Source organism: Caretta caretta, chromosome 15, assembly GCF_965140235.1.
Source record: "Caretta caretta isolate rCarCar2 chromosome 15, rCarCar1.hap1, whole genome shotgun sequence".
Lineage (NCBI taxonomy): Eukaryota > Metazoa > Chordata > Testudines > Cheloniidae > Caretta > Caretta caretta.
This window is the reverse complement of record NC_134220.1, coordinates 30,160,703-30,180,494: the sequence shown is the minus strand read 5'-3', so window position 1 is coordinate 30,180,494 and position 19,792 is coordinate 30,160,703. Positions and strand designations below refer to the sequence as shown.

Here is a 19,792-nt window from a genome sequence, read left to right as displayed (position 1 = left end):
AGAGCTGCATTCAGAGCTCTGTACAGGGTGGTGTAACCTTTTAAAACCCAGCTCTTGCGCCCTCCACAGCAAACTAACGCACAGCATCCTTCAGAAGGTAACGAAATGCAAGTTCTCCTCTCCCCCCCCCCCCCCCCCCCCGGCTCGCCCCAGGGGAGTAATGATACACAGGCCCCCAGCCTGCTAGAAGAGGTGCGCAGGATCTACTGGGCCAGGCGTGAAATCCAATCATGCTAAAACAGTGTTTACTGTAAAAGGCGGCGTTTTATGTTAGCAGCCAAACCCCTTTGTTCCTTGGCAGGCTTTGGTAAACAAACAGCACTTGTTATCTCATCTTCCTAACAAGCACCTGTGAAAAAAATAAAACACAGCTCAGCAAAGCACTTGATGTGCTGGGAACAGGTGGGTTTATTCCACAAACCTTTGATGCAGTTTGTTCAAAGCAAGGACACGGAGCATCACACTCTGAAGACTTCTCTGCCGCCAATGCTTGGAGCTACTCATTTGTTTTAGTTTCTGCCTAGCTCACTCTTCCTCCACCCCTTCCACCCAGCAGCACACGCAGGGGAACCTGCTAGCCACGAACCTGACAAGACTTCGCACTTATCTAGTGCTTTACATCTTCAGAACACTTTGCACACCATTAACTCATTAACCCACATAGCACCTCTGGGAGGGGAGCATTTTATATCCTCATTTTACAGACTGGGGGAAACAGAGGCCGAGAGTTAAATGAGCTGCCCAAAGGGTCTTAGAATCATAGAATATCAGGGTTGGAAGGGACCCCAGAAGGTCATCTAGTCCAACCCCCTGCTCGAAGCAGGACCAATTCCCAGTTAAATCATCCCAGCCAGGGCTTTGTCAAGCCTGACCTTAAAAACCTCTAAGGAAGGAGATTCTACCACCTCCCTAGGTAACGCATTCCAGTGTTTCACCACCCTCTTAGTGAAAAAGTTTTTCCTAATATCCAATCTAAACCTCCCCCACTGCAACTTGAGACCATTACTCCTCGTTCTGTCATCTGCCACCATTGAGAATAGTCTAGAGCCATCCTCTTTGGAACCCCCTTTCAGGTAGTTGAAAGCAGCTATCAAATCCCCCCTCATTCTTCTCTTCTGCAGGCTAAACAATCCCAGCTCCCTCAGCCTCTCCTCATAACTCATGTGTTCCAGACCCCTAATCATTTTTGTTGCCCTTCGCTGGACTCTCTCCAATTTATCCACATCCTTCTTGAAGTGTGGGGCCCAAAACTGGACACAGTACTCCAGATGAGGCCTCACCAATGTCGAATAGAGGGGAACGATCACGTCCCTCGATCTGCTCGCTATGCCCCTACTTATACATCCCAAAATGCCATTGGCCTTCTTGGCAACAAGGGCACACTGCTGACTCATATCCAGCTTCTCGTCCACTGTCACCCCTAGGTCTTCCCCATTAGATCTCCTGGCTCCCAGTTCAGCGGTCAAACCAGCTGCAGTTCAATCACTGCGGAGAGGCCGTGTGATTAAAAATAGGACATGATCAGAGGTTCTACTGGGCTGGCAAGCAAGCAAGCAAAGAAAGAGTTTTCATTTAATTAAAAAAAAAAAAAAGCAAAGCTGGGAACCACTGTAAGTGCTCACACTTTGAAAAATCCTATTTAGCATTAACATTCTCAATGTCAGGGGAGCTGTGGGCCCCATTCTGTCCTTGGAGGTGCATGTGGGCGCAATATTACCTATGGGTAACAATACAGCAGGTTCTCCAGGTTGGTTCTCTCTCTCCAAATTAGCAGCCTATGCCACTTCTTTTAGCAGTCAGCATCTTCCCAAACTGAAAGCCCTCAGGTTTGAATACAGCCAATATGCTCGGCAGCAAAAAGTGACCTGGCAAAGGGGCCCATCTGGTTAATCCATAATCAATATTTTCCATGGTGCAGCTTTAATTTTAGACAGCAGTGTGTAAATTAAAAAATATTTATCAGCCAATAAAAGGAGCAATTCAAATAGGCACAGTAATTACTCCCCCAGAGTGGCACTAAATCTCTGGCAATCTGAGGAGCCTCTCTCCACATGGGACTGGTCAAGGCTGTATTTTACGCATGAAACATGCAGCACAGAACCAAAAAACAAAAAAACAAAAAAAAACCCAGCCAACAGAATGGACCCTCCCCCCAGCCCTTCCAATATGTACCTAATCTGGAGTGCACAATCTGCTGCCACTGATGAAAATGACCTTTCTGACCAATGTCACCCAGACCTTCACCTCCCCTGCAGTAATAGTGCAAGTGGGAATTACTAGCTAAGGCTTCAGCAGCTGTCACAGCCCCCGCAAATAAGCTGATCGAGAAAAGCACTAGTGGAACAAATCCTGGCAGAAACAGGTTCTTTAATTCCTTCACTCAACTTCTCTTTTAAGTCAGCGTTCCCTAAAACGCCCACCCGAAGATCCCCATGTCCACTTTGAACACATGTCCTTCGCCTGCCTGCCTTCGGGGCTGGCGGTTCTGCTCTTTGGGCTGATGCCAGGACAGCAAGCGCTCCAAACGCCAGGGGTTCTTGGCTTCATACCATGGGCAGGAACAACAAAGACTTCAGAAGTGGCATCAAAAGCCGAGCTAAGGACTTCAGAAGGCAGACTGAAAACCTGGGTCTGATAAGCAACCAAAATGCTTGAGTAGCTATACAAAGGAAGTAGTGTCAGAAACAGGCATGCACTGAAATGTCTGAACAGCCTTATCGATGCCGGCACTCTCTCTCCGGGTACAGCACCTCTGTCAGCACAGAGTGCTCCGCCGGCAGCCCCCAGCCTGCACCGAGCCCTGGCATGAAGCAGCCATCAAAAGAAAGAGAGACGAGACCACGACAGGGCGGGCGGGGTGTGGGGGCGGGAATGAAACTTGCTCTGTTGAGAAAACGTTGGCTGTGAAAGATATGGCTTCATGGATCTCTCAAAGCCAAACGCCTGCCGCAGCTCTACCTGGCTCTACACAGAGGGGGCCCAGACGCCCGCGCCGAGACAACGGGGAGACAAACGGAAACCTCTGTGAGGCCCTGGAGCAGCAACTGCACCTAGTGAGCCAGAATGGAGGCCAGTGGACAAGCAGGTGGAAACTCTTCTTTGCTCTTCCTCTGTGCAAAGGTTAAAGTCACCTTGAAAGCGAGGTAAGTGCCCCAGCTACAAGGTGAAGCCCAGTCTGACGCAGGCAGCTGGAATCCGAAACGGAGTTGGACTGCACAGGCAAAGAGGAAGGCTCCTTTCCTGGGCCGCCAGAGCTGCTCTGTGATCAGCTCCACCCGGGGCTGCTGTGATGTATTACGTGAACAGCACCCCCTGGGTGAGGGCAGGGAGATTTGAGGCTCCCGTTGGACAGGAGTTGCCTGGAGCACTCCTCGGATCCGGAGCAGCCCGCACAGGACTCCTCAGCGGTGTCCACTGTTGAGATTTCCCGTATGGCCCGTTCAGAGCCAAGGGCTTGCTCCGCTCAAGACACAAATCCAGGGAGGCAATGGGCGCAGAGATCCGAGAGCACGACGCTTGCCCCAGCAAGCCAGCCGCATGCGGAGCCCAGAGCAAGGAGGCAGTTGGGCCCCTCATTTAGGTTTATTCCTCGTAACGTATTTTAGTAGGGCTGTGATTCGTCTCCTCTCAGCACGGAGATGCCAATTCTCCCCAGCCAGCCCCTTATGTGATCAAGCCCACCGGTGCCCAGGGCGGTCGGAGGGAGTAACACACCATCAGTGCACACCCCCAGTCTGCACAGGAACCAGTGGTGGGGGAGAAACTAGCCCAGTGCCCAGACGCTCTCTGCATTGCAATACATACCGCAGCTACACACGTGGCCTATAAAGCCCTAAATGGTCTCTGGGGCCAGGTTTGCAAAGATCTTCAGGTGCCAAACGATGCAGATAAGTACCTAGTGGCATTTTCAAAAGCATCATAGGCCCCTAGTGCCGTTCTGCATCTTTGGGCACCTAAAGACATTTGATAAATGGTCTAAGCTACCAAAGGCCAGGTTATCTATCATATAGCCTCAGTTCCTCCTTCTTCAGGTTGGCCACTCTCCTCCGGCCACAGCATTTGGAGAGCGACAACTGTAAATTCCCCCTTGTCAAACCTGTTGCTTGACTAATTACTTTCACAGTCACCCACTCCCGATGGAAGCTAGTGTCCGGGCTATGGCCACAGGCTGCATACCCTCAGAAAAACCACAAATGCAATAGTCAATCCGAGCAACCGACCAAGAGTGGCTTCCAAAGGGGGCGGGCGGGGACGCCGCGGCAGAGGATGACCTGTGCTCCCTAAAATGTTGATGGCAAGCAGAGGCCTCTCCTCGGAGTCCCCTGCTGCAGGGAGCTGCGTTGGGGGCTCTGCCCGTTGCATTAGTGCTGGATGAGGGCCCCAGCCGCACTGGGAAGTGGCTCCCTGTTGATAGCGTTACTGTCTTTCTGACCTGGCGCGCTGTCCAGGAGCAGAGCTGTTGGCCCCAACATCCTGGCCCAGCTCCAGTTTGGAAACTGCATTCAGCTGCTTCTAAAATTACTCAAAAAGAAAAGGAGTACTTGTGGCACCTTAGAGACTAACAAATTTATCTAAGCATAAGCTTTCGCGAGCTACAGCTCACTTCATCGGATGCATCACAAGTCCTCCTTTTCTTTTTGCGGATACAGACTAACACGGCTGCTACTCTGAAACCTAAAATTACTCAGGCAGCCTCAATAGGATGTGGGAGCCTCTCACTTCTTGCTGGCTTTTGTGATCTGTTTACTAAGTAATGGACTGAGACCACAAGCTCATTTCCCACAGCCCAAGAGACAGCCGTCCGATACGAACAACAGGCAATCCTTATTGACCCGGGCCGGAACTGAACCAGCAACCTAGAAATCGGAGACTCTGGTACTATATACCAGCCTCCTGAGCTGTCCAGCCCCACCACTTGCTACAGTTCAGGCGCCCCTGAGAATCGGTTTTTAATTATTTTTTTTAAATAGAAAGCGAGCGCCTGGCTCAGGAAACGCTCCATAACGCTGAGCTAAATATCGATCCCAACCAATTACAGATGTGCGCTTCCTGCTCACACCACCGCAGATGCACTAACAGCCCCGGCCTAGCAGCAGATGCACCGGTGTCTAACGGAAGGCACATATCAAGTGACATTTAATTAAATATAAGCCATTGCTACATCAGTGCAGAGAGCAAGAGAAGCACAGGGCTTGGCCAAGCTGAGAGGGGTATTATTTGATTTATAATTTAAATAAAGCTCAGAGTTCCTGTAACGCACGGAGAGTAAAATCAAAGGGGCCCAGCGTGCTGAAGTTAATTGGATGTGATATTTTCCCGAGGATGCCGCCTTTTGCAGCGCATCCCTACTCCTCTGCGAGAAGGCCCGGAAAGGGAGAGGGGGAAGGTATGGACGGCCAAGGCATTGGCTCACTGTGCTGGACCCCTCCCTTCCCTCTTGACCATCTGCCCAAAAGCTGGGTGTCCATGCAGGAATTTTCCTCAGCCGAAAGCAAACAGCCTCCTCCTCCTCGCTCACCCAGGGAGCGGAGCTTGAAACCACAACACCAAGGGCCTAGCCGAGCAGCTCGATAAATCGGACAGGAAACACTTAGAGATGGCAATAAGTGGGTACAAAGGGAGGCAGGGATGGGCGGGCGACAGCCTAACACGCTGGCTTTAAGAGCTATTACTGGTTTAAAGCCTAGCTGGAGAATGATGCCTGTGGCAGCTGCATCAGAGCCGACATCCCACAAGGCTGCAGGACGTCCCGCAGTGCTCTGGGGCATGTACGACAGCCTTGCTGGGGAGCCCTAGCAATGAAGAAGCTGTCATGAAACGCATCTCTTCACCCAGCAGAGATGGCCTGTGCTGTCCCCACAAGGGTGCCTTGCCTTCCCCTCTCTGGGAACCAAGTGCCCATTGGTAAGGAGGAGATCAAACGCTTCCAGGAGCACAGGGCTGGAACGTGGGTCCGGTCCATACAGACAAGGCACTCCTCACAGGAGCTGACTGTAGTGAGGGTCCATTCAATTCTCCAAGCCAGCACTGGGATAGCACATGGAGGGCAGGGGATATCTGTCAGAGTTAAACTGCAAACAGCAACATCTTCTTGCCTCGGGAACACAGACACACACAGCAGACACAAGGCCTAGAACGACCCGCCAGGGATAGGTCTCTGCGGGGGGAGGCACACTGGAGCTGTTTGCCAACAAATTCGATAGCGTCCTGGAGGGACATCGAAAGGAACGTGGTTGAGTGGAATGCTCTTAGCTTCAGAAAGGGAGGAACTCCAGCCACAGACAAGATCCTCATTTACAGCTCAGTGAAGTTTGTGATTACTGGTGGAACAAAGACTTTAAACTTGTGGCACCAGGACTTGAAGCCCCTAGGCTGGGGGAGTCTAAGGAGCAGACGACAGATGTGTAACAAGAGGCAGCATGGCCTAGTGGATAGGACTCTGGCCCAGGACTCAAGAGACTTGGGTGACCTTTGTTTAGCGTGCCCTCTTTCTGCGGACTGCTAGCTCTTGGGAGCAGGGACTGCCTCTCACCATGTGTTTGTACAGCACCTAGCCCAATGTGGCCCAGATATCGGTCAGGGCCAGTAGGTGCTACTGCAACAGAAATAGCAGGTGGGCATTTTTGAAGGCTTCCATGAAGCAGATTCCCAGGTAACTTTAGCTTCATGATGCTCTGGCCACCTTGAATGCGGGAACAAAGGCTGTCTAGGCAAATGTGGCTCAGGTGCCCTGGTAACCTCCAACATGTCTGGGTAGTGGTGGTACAAGAGGTTTCAGAACTTGCTGGATTGTTTGTTTTTCCAGAATCTCTGGGTGGCTTTTCCAAGATTGAGAAAAATGGTTTGGCCTCCTGGTAGCAGCCTTGGTGCAGTGGAGAGTCTGAAACTGTCCAGTCCGGACTTGGGACGGCAAAATAGAGCACAGATGCCTTCAACTAGCCAGCAGCCTTCCCCGCTACGGGCCCTGCCCTGCTCCTGGCACGGGCTGGGGCCCCTTATCCAGCTCCGGCTCTCTCCCGGAGGGGTGCAAGAGCAGGCATTGCTGGGTCTTGGGGATTCAGATGAGAATCAGGCCAAAGGCCCAAAAAGTTCCATGAAGGATCTCGCAGTGGATGTGGCGTGGGTCTGGAGAAGACACTCTTCTCTCCTCTGTAGGAAAGGACCCCTCTGGCTGGAGAAGCCCTGCTCGGTTCCCCAGCCCCAGTCTCTCCGGCTTCACCTCAGCCCAACCGTACCTCAACACTCAGAGCCACCCGCTCCAGTAAGACCCTGCATGCGGTCTGGGCAGATTTACACCCAACGTCACCAGCAGCAGGCTGGCTTGGCCAAACTAAACAGCACCCCTCCCTGGGGAAGTATGGGGCCCTGAGATGGCACCCACACAGGCCACCCAGTGGGTGAAACAAAAGGCCAGAAAGCCTCACACGAGATGCTCCAGTCCAGCTCCAGGGAGCCCCGCGATCCCTTCGCCCGCTGCCCTTAAGGCACTGGGAAGCAGAACCCTTCCAAGCAGACACTTCCGGCTTATTCTGGTCCTGGGGAAACCGGAAGTGGATTTCCCCCCACAGCAATTCTCTTCTTTTCAGACATTCACACCGGGGTAGAGAGTCCCCAGCCCCCAACCCAACCATGCTATCCCCCCGAGGACGCTTTGGGAAGCAGGCCACGGAGCTTCTCTTCAAGGGCCCTCAGCTCCGAGGCACACTGGGGACAAGCAGGCAGACGGCTGAACCAAAGAACCTCCCCACCAGCACAGCGGAGCCGCCGCCCCAGACGGACGCCAGCTGGGTCAGGGTGGGCTGCCCTGCGGCCAAGGGTGCCCAGCACAGTCCCTCTGGCACTGCCATCCCCACGAGAGGGAAGAGGTAGAGAGACCTAAAGAGCACTTTGCGGGAATGTGGTTCTCCCTTCCACCCCAATCCCACCCCCCCGACGGGCTCACCTCCGCACACGACAGCGCTGCTGAGGTATAGCTTTTCAGAGTAGCCCCAGCAGTGGGGACCCCACTGAGGCCCCCCAACGCCCTCCCATACCAACTAAGCAACTCACAGAGCGCGGGTGCACCTTTCCAGACGCCATGGGGAAAAGGTGTAAAGGGAGGAAAAGCAATTAACTAGCGAGAGAGGGGAAGGGAAACCCTAGGGCGGGGCCACACCTGGGAGGCCAGGGCACCGGGTCCAGAAACGGCAGCAACTCATGCAGCTCCCGGCGCAGGCGGGGAAATTAGGCAGCTCACCTTTTACGTGAAATTAATACAAACATTAATCAGAGGCGCAGGCAGGAGAATAGGATTTCACAGTGGTGCCAGGCCAGGCGGCCACCATGCCGAGCGCCAGACTCATTTAATATCGACAGAAACAGTGCCAGAGGACAGAAATAAGACCCATAAAGATAATTACTGGGATACTCAGGAGCAAATTAAGCAATCAGAGGCACTTCTAAATTGTGGCTTGTTGGAAGAGAATGCTATCTTTTTCGATTACCTAAGCAGGCGTTCAGCAGGAGGCTCATCTGCCCCACACTGCACAGGGTCCGGGCTCGCCTTTCATTCTGCATCGCAGGGCGTATGGCGGCTTCCCCTCCCCGCTTGCCACAGGTGTAATAACTAAGGAGGGGAAAATTATACTCAAAACCAGATGCCTGGCCCCGGATGTCACCTACAATTTAATCGGAATGAACAGGCGGCTGAGAGAAAGAGAGGCATGCAGCATTTTCCCATAATGAGTGGAAACATACGGTCAGCTACACTTTGATTACGGTGACCTGGCTGGCAGGTGGGCGGAGGCAGCAAATGCACTGTGGGGTAGTGGGCTAGCAGGAGACTGTTGCCGAGAGAGGACAAAGTCGCTCCAAAGTGGCATAAAGTGAATGAGTGGCCCATGGATCTCTTCTTACCCACCCCTTGGACTTGGGGGGGGGGGGCACTAGGGGGCAGGAGGAGGAGAACCCGGCTGAATAAAGATAGCGGCAGTGAGAGAAAGGGGCCTCTCCCACAAAAAAATGCTACAAGCCAAGAGACAAACGGGTGCGCCGGGCATGGCTGCCCCAGCAGAGCAGAGGCTGCCAAGAGCCTCTCACCATGCCGTTATCAGGCACAAACGCTGTCCCTGCACTGACTCTCCCTCCTAGCACCCTGGGGCACCGTGGCGTCGGCCAGCAGAGCATGCGGCACCCTCTGCCTGGGCTGGTGCAGGTGGCATGCAACCCCTCCCAGATTTCCCCCGGAGAGGCCAGAGTTGAACCCGCACACGGCCCGGCGGCTCAGCAGCCCAAGCTAGCCCTAGCGTCCAGAGAGTGCTGGGATACTCGCATCTGGGAACGGCAGTGTACCCTGCTGCTGCTCCTCTGCTCACACTGGGCATCACACCGACGGTTACCAGCCCGGTAGGAAATGCCTTAAATAATTCAAACGAAACCACGGCTGTCAAAAGACACACAGAACGGTCCCTCTCCCATTGAATTTGCAAAATCCTGTTGGTTGCCTTGGAGCCAATTGGCCAGGATCGGCCGCATGGCAATTGGTTGCTGTATAGACTTCTCAGGTGCCGGAGCTACTGGCCCCCAAGGGCAGTCTCGACAGAGGGGCCAAGGACTGGATGTGCATGGAGGCTGCACGCCACTCTGTCCTGCCGAGGGTCTCTCCCGTCCGCACACTGGGGAGGCCTGCACCTGTTCTACAGGAGGGCAGGACCCCTTGGAGCCATCGCTCCAGGGTCTCCCTCACAGCGCTCACATTGGCGCTGCACATGCTCAAGGGAGGCTTAGGCTCACAGAGCATCAGGCCCAATCACAACCCTGGGAGCCAGGGAAGGTCCCATTCAGCTGCGGCATGGATCGGAAGTTGGGCAGCCAGCCACTGCACCAATTCACCTGGTCCCGCTCTCTCTCGGACACGAACGCTTAGCTCGCTCTGTTATTCCACTGGCTACATGGAAAACCCTTGCCACTCAGCGCACTAACAGCAGGGCAGCTGGTTTCAGACACTACAGGACTTCACTCATTCCACAAAACTGGTAACATCTCACACAGGACTGGGTGCACAAAGGCCTATTAACTCCCCCACTTCCAAAGCTCCTTGGTAATTTAGACACATTTCAGACAAGGACTCCTCCCGCAGGCTGAGCATCCACAAGGCAGAACACAGTAAGAACCCACCCCTTGCCCGTGAACCTGCCAGCACCCGAAGTAGATTGTGCACTAATTGATCCATTGAAGAGGCTCGGGATTCCTTGCGCCCACTCTGTCCTGAATGGAGGAGGAGGAAGGTGATGGTCTTTCCAAACTTTGCTCCTCCTTTTACTGAGTGCAGCACTTGGCAGGGCTGGTGTGTTTCCCAGGATCAGCCTCTATGGTTCAGAATCCCTCACAAACAAGACAGCCTGCAGCGCACCTGTTGCCAATTAATATTGGAGAATGACAAGCCATCCTCAGCTCCCTGGGCCCGCCCCCAGCGCTGATTCCCACGGCTGTCAGAGGGTCCCTTCCCTGAAGCCCCGCGCGCACATTTCCCTGAGCCTGGCTCAGGGCTCGGCTGGCGCAGAAGAAAGGTAGCTCGTTATCCAGGCAAAGAGGAATAATTTTACAACAGCAGCACTCCATTTCTTTCCAGAGGCTCGTAAGAAAAAGACCTGAGCAACACTATAAGCTCCGAGCAAGCGTCTACACACGCAACCGCACGCTGATCAGTGGACTGCAAGACAAAGCCCTGTGAGAGAGGAGAGGCTCCCATGTTTCAGGGGTGGCAACCTTCCCGTTTTGGCAGAGGGAGCAGCTGAGTGCTCAGCGGTGAGAGTCCCTTGCGTCTTTCTCCACTGGACTCTAATGGAAACACTGGGCGGGTTCTTCCCCTTGGGCACAAGAGAGCTCAGAGACCAGCATGAACGGAAAGGAAAGGTGCCTTCAGAAAACACAAACAAGTTTGTAGATGGGCCCAGTGTATCATCTAGCCTTAACGTAGGCGTTTCCCTGAACTAATTCCTGCTTCAAGTCCAATAGCGGTTGTTGAACTTGACTGTATCTTTTAGAAATAACATCTGATCACTTCAGACCCTGTCCTCCTCTACTTAAAAAGAAAAACTCAGCAGACTGGTTTGATTGTGCTGGGGTGCACAGGTAGGGGAAAATACGTCTCCAGGTAAATACAGATCATTAACCAAATACCTTGGGGCTGTCACACGGTAAAAAGAGGAGCTTTAGTAGTTGATTTGTCTTCAGCCCGGAACGCTTAAAAATCCAACCGAGACCAGTAGAAAAACATCCACTCCCCTCTTTAAAACACACATTCATCACTTGAGAATCTTAATGCGTCTTTCCCAGCCGGAGAGGTCAAACCTGCCTGCCTAAAGCAGGCTCATTAAATATACATTTAATCATGGTTTGGATTGAGAGACAAAGGCTGCTCGAGACAGGTGCTTTACCGGAGTGACCTTTTGAAACCCATTTTAATGTAACTAGTTTACAGCATATCTGAAAGGCCAGCTCATCAGGAACAGTCGAGCTACAGCAAACCTGGGAAAAGTCATTATAGGAGAGGGAGGGGGAAGGGAGGGTTAGAGATATTTTAAGGAGGCTTCAGAGCAGGTGTTTGCCATGGCGCTTTGGAGATGGGGCTGCAAAATTTTCTGAAGTTTGATCAGCCAAAGCAACCCAATTTAATTCGCTGATCGTGTCTCCTTCCTTTCCCCTCTCTCCTCTCTGGCTTTTCCTGTTCTTGTTAATTATCCATTAAAGAAATGTCTTTTTCAATGAGACAAGAAGCGTCAAAGCAGCAAGAAGGCAAATGCTTTCTATCAGGGAGGAAGGGAACTGGACACGGGCTGTCTTCAGTCTCCCATAACAGGAGAGGCGCAAGGCAGAGCTCAGGGCTAACCCGCGACAGGACGCACCATGCGACAGGGCGCTTGGAAAAGACAGCTCAAGGGACAACCGGTTCTTGCTTTCCAAGCATGAAGCCCGACAGAGCCAAGGGAGGTTTGAAGGTCAATGGATAACCTGATGTCAGGAAATGAACTGGGGAGATCAGTACAGGAAGCTCCCTCTCAGTGCACAGCGTACGCTGTCTCCCTCGCAAACTCCCGGCAGGCACTTACACTTCCGCGGCTCCAGGGTCTTGTTTGGACACGTGAGGTGCTGGGCTGGCGGGTTCTGGGTTCTCTGGAGACAGGCCAACATGGTCCAAGCGTTGGAGGGCGCTGCTGGAGTCACGCCTGGAGACCCTCACGCTGCAAACGGACAGAAAGGGAAGGCGTCAATAAGCAAACGGGATCGGCCCTGGCAGCTGAACGTCTCGCGCCCCCCCCCGTGAACGCTGCATGTGGCCAGGAAAGCCAGCCTGTGAGTTAGAGAGAGCGTGATGGGTGGGCAATGCTGGGTCTACGTGCATTAGAAGCAATGTTTGTCATGAGCCCAGTGACTAGGCTGGTTTAAACATTTCCTGTTAACGCGGGATGGGAGACGACCTTTCTTACACACCGCGGAAATTTATCCCAGTCTAAGTTTTCTCCAACAGAAAATCAAAACCCGAAAAATTTGTAGTTTAAGACTGAAAAAATTTGTTTTTCATACCCTCTGTTGCCCCAAAATCCTCTCTACCCCCAAAAATGTTGGCTTCTTTCCAACTGTTTCCACTCCAGCTCCACAGGTGACACCCCCACAGCAGGGCAGCACAAGACACAGCCACGTGACTTTCACGCTTGTAGAGTTTAAGACCAGTGTAAAGCGGGGCATTTGCAAGGGCAGCTCCAGAAGGCTCTGCAGGTTACAACAGTCCTGGGCTGTCTTCACTGCAAACCAGGTGTGATTATATCTAGCGCGAGGTAACTAGCTACATGCAAAGCCCTAGTGGAGACAAAGCTCTGCAGTTTTTATCTTGATGTAGATAGGTGAGTTGGGGGGGACATAGTGTTGACTTGGCTAGCTACATGGAGGTAGAAAGCTACCTGCGCCTTGCCTGCGCTAGGTCTTTACAGCCTGGTGGTTATTCTGAGCAAACTACCTTGATGTTAGCACACGTCTCCTTTGCAGCGACACCCGAGGCTGGCTGAGGCAGGGCTGTGTGTTCGGAGTTCCTTTAGCAGCCTTAGGACAGACTCCGGGTGAACAGACCAAACCCCATCAGCGAGGGAGCCCCCAGTCTGCTGAGAGACATGCTGACATCACACAGAGGGGGCGAAGGGCAACGTGTGCGCGCCCCAGACCACTCACTAACACCTCTAACCCGTCCTGCCCATTCATTATCCAGCCTCCTGAGCTGATTCGGCACGGCTGCCTCCAGGAGCCAGGGTCACGCAGGGCAGTGCAGTGCAGTTCAGTTATCAGCATCTAGCTATTATGACCATGCTCTCCACCCAGAAAGGCAGCGAGAGCTCCTCTCCCAAAGAACTTGCTATCCCAGATAAAGGGCGAAGGGAGGGGAGCGATACATACAGAGATTCTTAAGTATAAATCAATGAGCCGCTCCCACCTGCCCCTCAATCTAACCATGATTAGCGAGCCAGTTCCTCCCAGGTGGCCTGGCCGAAGTGGGTCCCAAGGAGGGACCCCAAAGAGAAAAGGGTTTCAGTTTGTTCCTATTCTGCCTCAGAGGATGCAGCCTACATACCCAGAACAGCCCACTGCAACGTGCCGATGCCAATGTCAGACAGCGGGAGACAGGCCGCTTGATTGTTCACTGGATTGATGGACACCATCTCCTCGCAGCAAATCATAAAGCATTCGATTACTTCCCCTGCCAGCTGGCCATTAAGATCCCAACCGAGATCAAACCCTCCATTTCCAGGGGATATTGGGAAAAGCCCCTCTTAAGAGCCACTCGAGTCCTGGCGTCTGCCACCAGAGCTCAGGCTGGCCTCAAAAGCTAGTTGACTAGAGTCAGAGAGGTCAGGCCAAAGTCATCCCCAACAACAATTTGCACATTTGGAGCTAATTGTATATCCTTCAGGAGCCTAGATGGAAGGCATAAATTAGAACTAATTCCTCCTGATGTACTCTCACTGCCTCGAGCGACTCCTGGTCTGAGCTTTCCTTCACAGACGGGGTAAGTAGAGGTTGACTTGAAGCATAAGAAAAGCGGGCTACAGTCTCTGACCTTCAGAGCCACAAGTTCTGATCCATTGCTCTCGCTGCCTGAAACTGACGGATGGCTGGATGTCACAGCCGAGACATCACATGGCCCAACGCTTTGTCACAGAAAGTCTGCCCTATCTCAGCTAAGTTCCAGGCAGAGAGGGGACAGTTCTTACCCGCCCCAACCCAGACCTCACGGAGGGTGCTCTCGGCAGGCAGGGAGCGCCACTGGCCAGGAAAGAGGCAGGCCAGGCTACAGGGAAGAAGATTCAACCGGCTTTACATGCATTGGGTTATTTTGTATATTGTGCACGTACAGATACCCCCAGAGCAGATCACTACTTTCCCCTCCAACAGGTGGGAGTGGTGTGCACGCAAATCCCCTACCCCCGTATGCAATGTCTTCTTCAAGAGGGTCATGGAGTGCATGCTTTCTGTTTTCCCAGTTTCACTCTCACTCTTCTAAGTGTGAATCCTGTTCATGGCATTTCCTGTTTACACAGAGCAAGGATCCAGAACCAGAACCTAAACCAGCTCTCCCTGCAGGTCAGCACAGAACACCAACTGGTCAGTGCAAGCTATTCCAGCCCACTGCTCCAAAGACTCATTCAGACAGCATCCAAAGCATGCAGCTGCTGTACAAATACCATCTACACCCTGATGTGCTTACGAGGTAACTTGTAATAAAATAAAAATGATTAACAATCCCCGCCCCACTCTGCTGGTCTCTAGTCCCTCCCACCCACACAAGTCACAGTGCTAGGGTTTGCCAGGGGTCCGGTTTTTGACCGGAATGCCTGGTCGAAAAGGGACCCTGGCAGCTCCGGTCAGCACCACTGACTGAGCTGTTAAAGGTCCGGTCAGTGGTGCAGCGGGGCTAAGGCAGGCTCCCTGCGTGCCCTGGCTTCGCACAGGTCCCGGACACGCCAGCCACTTCCGGGAGCCTCCTGAAATAAGCGCCGCCTGGAGCCCGCACCACCTCCTGTGCCCCAACCCCCTGCCCCAGCCATAAGCCCCCTCCTGCACCCCGAACTCCCTGCCCCAACCCTGAGCCCCCACCTGCACCCCAAACCCCACATCCCCACTCCCACTCCAGACCCTGCACCCCCACCCGCAGCCCTTACCCCTTGCCCAAGCCTGGAGCCCCCTCCCATACCCTGAATCCCTTATTTCTAGCCCTACCCTGGAGCCCGCACACCCAGCCAGAGCCCTCACCCCCTCTTGCACCGCAATCCCCTGCCCCAGCATGGTGAAAATGAGCAAATGAGCGAAGGTGGGGGGGGGTGGAGTGAGCGGGGGCAGGGTCTCAGAGAAGGGGCAGGGCAAGGGTGTTCAGTTTTCTGCAAAGTTGGCCACCCTACCAAGGGCCCCGGGGGGAAGGAGAGTGCAATAGGGTGCAATTTACAGATAAGGAATGTGGGGTGCAGAGAGGGGGAAGTGGACATACAGCAAGTTTGTGTTGGGACCAGAACCAAGGAGACCCCAATCGCTGTCTCCTGACGAAGCTACTAGAGAATTCTGTCCCCGAGCCACAGAGATCCTTGGTCTGCGCATGCCAGGGGAAACCGCTCACGGACCAGCCTGTGGTGGGTTTCCATGGCCCAGGCCCCGATGCTCACCTGAGCAATGGTGTTTAATGCCAGGGCTGCTGCCAGAGACCCTCGCTGCAGGCTCAGAACATGTGTCCCCAGAGGAATCCCATGGTGTCTTTGAGTGGGAAGCAGATGCTCAGTCTGACCAGCCAGGTCGACAGTGCTAACAACGGGACGCGGCACCGGAAACTCCTGCACACGGCCCCCACTCGCCACCTTGCGGGGGGGTAGGGTGGGGGGAAGAGCTCACGACTCTGCCCCCCGGCCGGCTTTGCCGACAGACACAAAATGGCCTGTAACTCACTCTACATAGTTCTAATGCTGGGGAACCCCAGGGATGGACACGGAAGAACACGTCCCCTTTTCATTATTTCCAAAGCAGCCAATAATCACAAAGGGGGAGGGGAAGGCTCATCAGGGCTTGGTCACTTCATCACAGGCCAGCAGGATGTGCGAGCCGAGCTGAGATGAAGGAGAATGACACGCCATTAGCGAGATCCGAACGGGTAAGAACACTGCTGCTGTCCGTGACTTCCCGCTACCTCCCTACAGGCCTCCAGAACAGACGGCAGCCAAGTAGGAGGGTGCCTGAGACAAGGCGAGAGGCGTCCACAAATCCTAGCCTGGGCCTCCTGCAATGTGCACTTAGCAAGCGAGCGAACCCCGAACCACAGACCTCGGCCGCTCCCTGCCATTTGAGCGCAGGGCTCAGACCCCAGGGGCAGGCACCCGAGAAAGATCTGAGATAGACACCCACATAAATAACCTCCCCCCAAATCCCCCAGTGGTCTGCAATAAAGTTAACCCTCTGCCCACATCACGTCTGTCCGTCCAGTAGAGTTCCTTTTCCGAGGGACTGAGCGCTACAAATTTGTTAATGACCAATATCAGAGAGGGAATTGCGGTCTCATCCCTCCCGCTCCCCCTGCCCCCACACCTGACTAGTACAAACTGGTCTCTTCACTGCGTTCTCGAAGCTTGGCCCAGGTTAGTTTTATGGCAAGTTCCTCTGTGCTCCTTTTCTGTACGGCTCAGAGCACACAAAGGACTCCAGGACAGATCCTGCCCAGAACCTTCTACCCGTCCAGTGCTCAGACCCGAGTGCCACTCAGGGAGACCTGCCAGCTGTTCAAGCAGGGAGCCCAAACCCATGCTGCTCCCAAGCACAGCACATACATGGGACCTGCAGATGGAGGGCTCCACCAGTGCCCCTAGGGGAAATCTGCTCCATCACCCAGATCCTATTAGCGGACATGATCTGCAGTTTCTGAACATCTGGGGTGTTGGTTCCTTCCAATGCAAGCCACAGACATCTGGCCAGGTTCCAAGCTCAGGTCCTGGATTCCCAGGTCTCATTAGCACCTATGGAAAATCAGGGCCCACGTTTCTGAGGCTGGGCCCCCAAAAATGGAGACACCCAGCAGAGTCACACTGTGACTTTTCTCAGCTGCAAAAATGCCTTTTGGTTAAGGCGGCAGAGTCATCCGGGCTGGGGTTTGACGTGACACAGAGGGCACCATGCATTCAGATGCAACGCTGTCACAAGCTTCTCAACTCTCCCCCAACTCAGGATGGAGCAGCCAAAGAGCGGATTTCTCTTTACGGCCTGGATCCAGGATTGCATTCAGCTGCCGGGAATGAAGTTAGCAGCAGTCAGAGCGAAGCTCAGTAAAATATTCCAGGCACAGCCTGACCCACTGAGTTGCCTGAGAGCAAGGGGAAAGAAATGCCTGACAACCTGGCAGATCTCCCCTACCTAACAGAACAGGCAGGAGCAAATTAGGGCAGATCGGCAAGTTGCTCTCATTTTCACAGCATTTGTTCCTATTATTTCGTCTTCGGCTCTTGGATTCTGCTGCAGCGTGAGGAACAAATAGACTGAACACATGGGAGTTACATACATGCCACATACATGTTATTTGTATTGCACATGCCCTGCTATCCACAGTTGTCCATACACATAGCCTGCAGAATTACAGGCTGTCCAATTTAGCAGGCCTGCCCCTGTGCCCTGCCACACCACAGAACAGTCAGGCCAGTGTCTTGTCGTGACAACACAACCTCAGGCCACGACCCTGGTGCTGTGACCTGGCTGCACGCACATCACACCAGACACGACTGACCTGCAGGCCGGACATGCTAGCGACGACGCACCTGCTTACGCGAATGTACTTCTCGCGAGGACACAGCACGAGGCTCAGGGGATTGGAGCCTTTAAATGGTGGGTCGCTGCTCCTAGGGCAGCCCGGACTAGCAGTGCCAGAAATGCATCGCCCTTTGATGGCTGCTTGAAGGCCGACGGACCCTGCAGCTCATTTCACATTTCCCAGCAGACAGCTATGGACGTGCCTTGGACCATCACCACAGCTGGCCCCCCTTGGCTAGTGGCAACAGTGGAGATGGCCAGGAGTGAATGGCCCAGAGATACTCAACTCCCCATTCCCCCAGAGGGGCTGGAGCTGAGACCTATCCGGAAAGGCAGCGTGTGGGGACGCTTGCCTGGAGATGCTCGAAGGATCCACAGAGCAGGCTGCACTCACCGAACTCACTCCCGAGTAATAACTAACACCACCTCTGAACTGCCCTCAGGGCTTTTCCAACCTGTCCATTTTATTCCTGGGGCGTCTGCTCACAAAGATACCCAAGGACCCAGCACAGACAACATGGAGGGCGCCCTGGCTGAACAGGGAGTTTGCTGACCCAGGAAATGGCTCCTAAATACCTGCTATTGTACATTGATGTCTCCCAGGTCACTCCTGGAGCTGCCTGCGCTGAGGGGGCTCCCAGGCCAGCTAGGCAAGCCCCAACCAACCTATCGAGGGAAGCACCCATCCAGCTGGGATACAAAGGGCAGACCTTCCTCTGCTGGGACCAGACCTGCACCCTCTGTCCATGCAGTTCCCACTGCACCAAGGATTTCCCTCCTCCCACTCCCCATCCCCCATGTAGACACTTTCCCCCTCGCGGCGGCTAAAGTTGGAATAGCCGCTCACTCTGCTTTGACTGCAGTGCACTGGCTAACGGTTGTGTCTGAGCAATTATACAAATAGCTTTTTCCTGAGCACACTGGACAGACGGTCTTGGAAACCGCTTGCTTTCGTCTCTGAACTGACAAACGATCTTGAACACACGGGGATTGCTCGCTCCCTGTCTCCCCCTCCTCCTCCCAGGAGGAGTCTCTCCCCCTGTGGGAAGGCAGGCTGCAGAGTACCCTGTGTAACTCCCAGCAGAGGGCAGGTGCAGACGGGGCTGATAAGGTGGGAGCTGGTTCTCGGGGACATGCGCCCTCAGATTCGTCCTTCAGAACCGGCCCCACCTCCGGAGCCAGGCAACGACATGGAGAAGGGAAAACACCACCTGTTGCATCACTGAAGCAAAACCTTCAAGTGCAGCCATGCTCTGGCCTACGGCCAGCTAATCCAGCCAGTTCCAGCTCCCCTCAGGGACAGTCAGACGGCCCAGGCCAAGGGGCTGGTTGGCTAGTCCCGCAGGCTGGGAAGGGATGTACAGCACTGCTGCCCCAGGTTCCCACTTGTGCACAGAGGACAGCACTGTTTTGCCAGCTGCTTGGTCAGCCCGTCCTTAGCAAGGCTGAACTGGGCGCCTTACGCTGAAGCCTTGATTTAGTTGGGATTGGTCCTGCTCTGGGCAGGGGGTTGGACTAGATGGCCTCCAGAGGTCCCTTCCAACTCTGTGATTCTATGATTCTAAGCCCGAACAGCTCATCACAACCAAGCTTGGTGCCCCCTGGAAGCGCCAGAGATGACGGAGAGCTAAAAATGCAAAACTGGCAGGCAAGGAAACCGGCTGCCAAAATCCCACGTGCCCAGCCTTCTTTCAACCCGCTACCTCCCCAGATGGGAAAACCCACTGCCCTCCTCTCCAGCAGCAGCAGGATGGAGGCAGATTGGAGCAGGGGGGGATTGCTATTGACCCTAACAGAGATCACAGATCACACTCTAACCCCATCCAGGTTGCCAGCCCAAATGCAGCTCACGGGACATAGCCCCATTCCCTGCTCTAAACACGTTGCAGTTGGAGCCAGGACTAGCAGCAGAGGGTGCTTCCATTTACTGCGTGATCCTCCGGAGCCCCCCAGACCTCCCCACGCTGCTGCATACAACAGGCATAACACC

General features: G+C 53.9%; 1 protein-coding gene across 4 annotated transcripts in view; it reads right to left on the bottom strand.

Annotated features, from left to right (window-relative positions):
• FAM222A (family with sequence similarity 222 member A) overlaps positions 1 to 19,792 on the bottom strand; it is a 106,049-nt gene that overhangs the window by 41,298 nt on the left and 44,959 nt on the right. For all 4 annotated transcript variants that reach the window (XM_048821773.2, XM_048821774.2, XM_048821772.2 and 1 more), the window contains one exon: positions 12,090 to 12,221. In XM_048821773.2, the coding sequence (XP_048677730.2) occupies positions 12,090 to 12,171 (82 nt within the window). In that variant the 5' untranslated portion in view covers positions 12,172 to 12,221. The remainder of the gene's footprint in view (positions 1 to 12,089; positions 12,222 to 19,792) is intronic.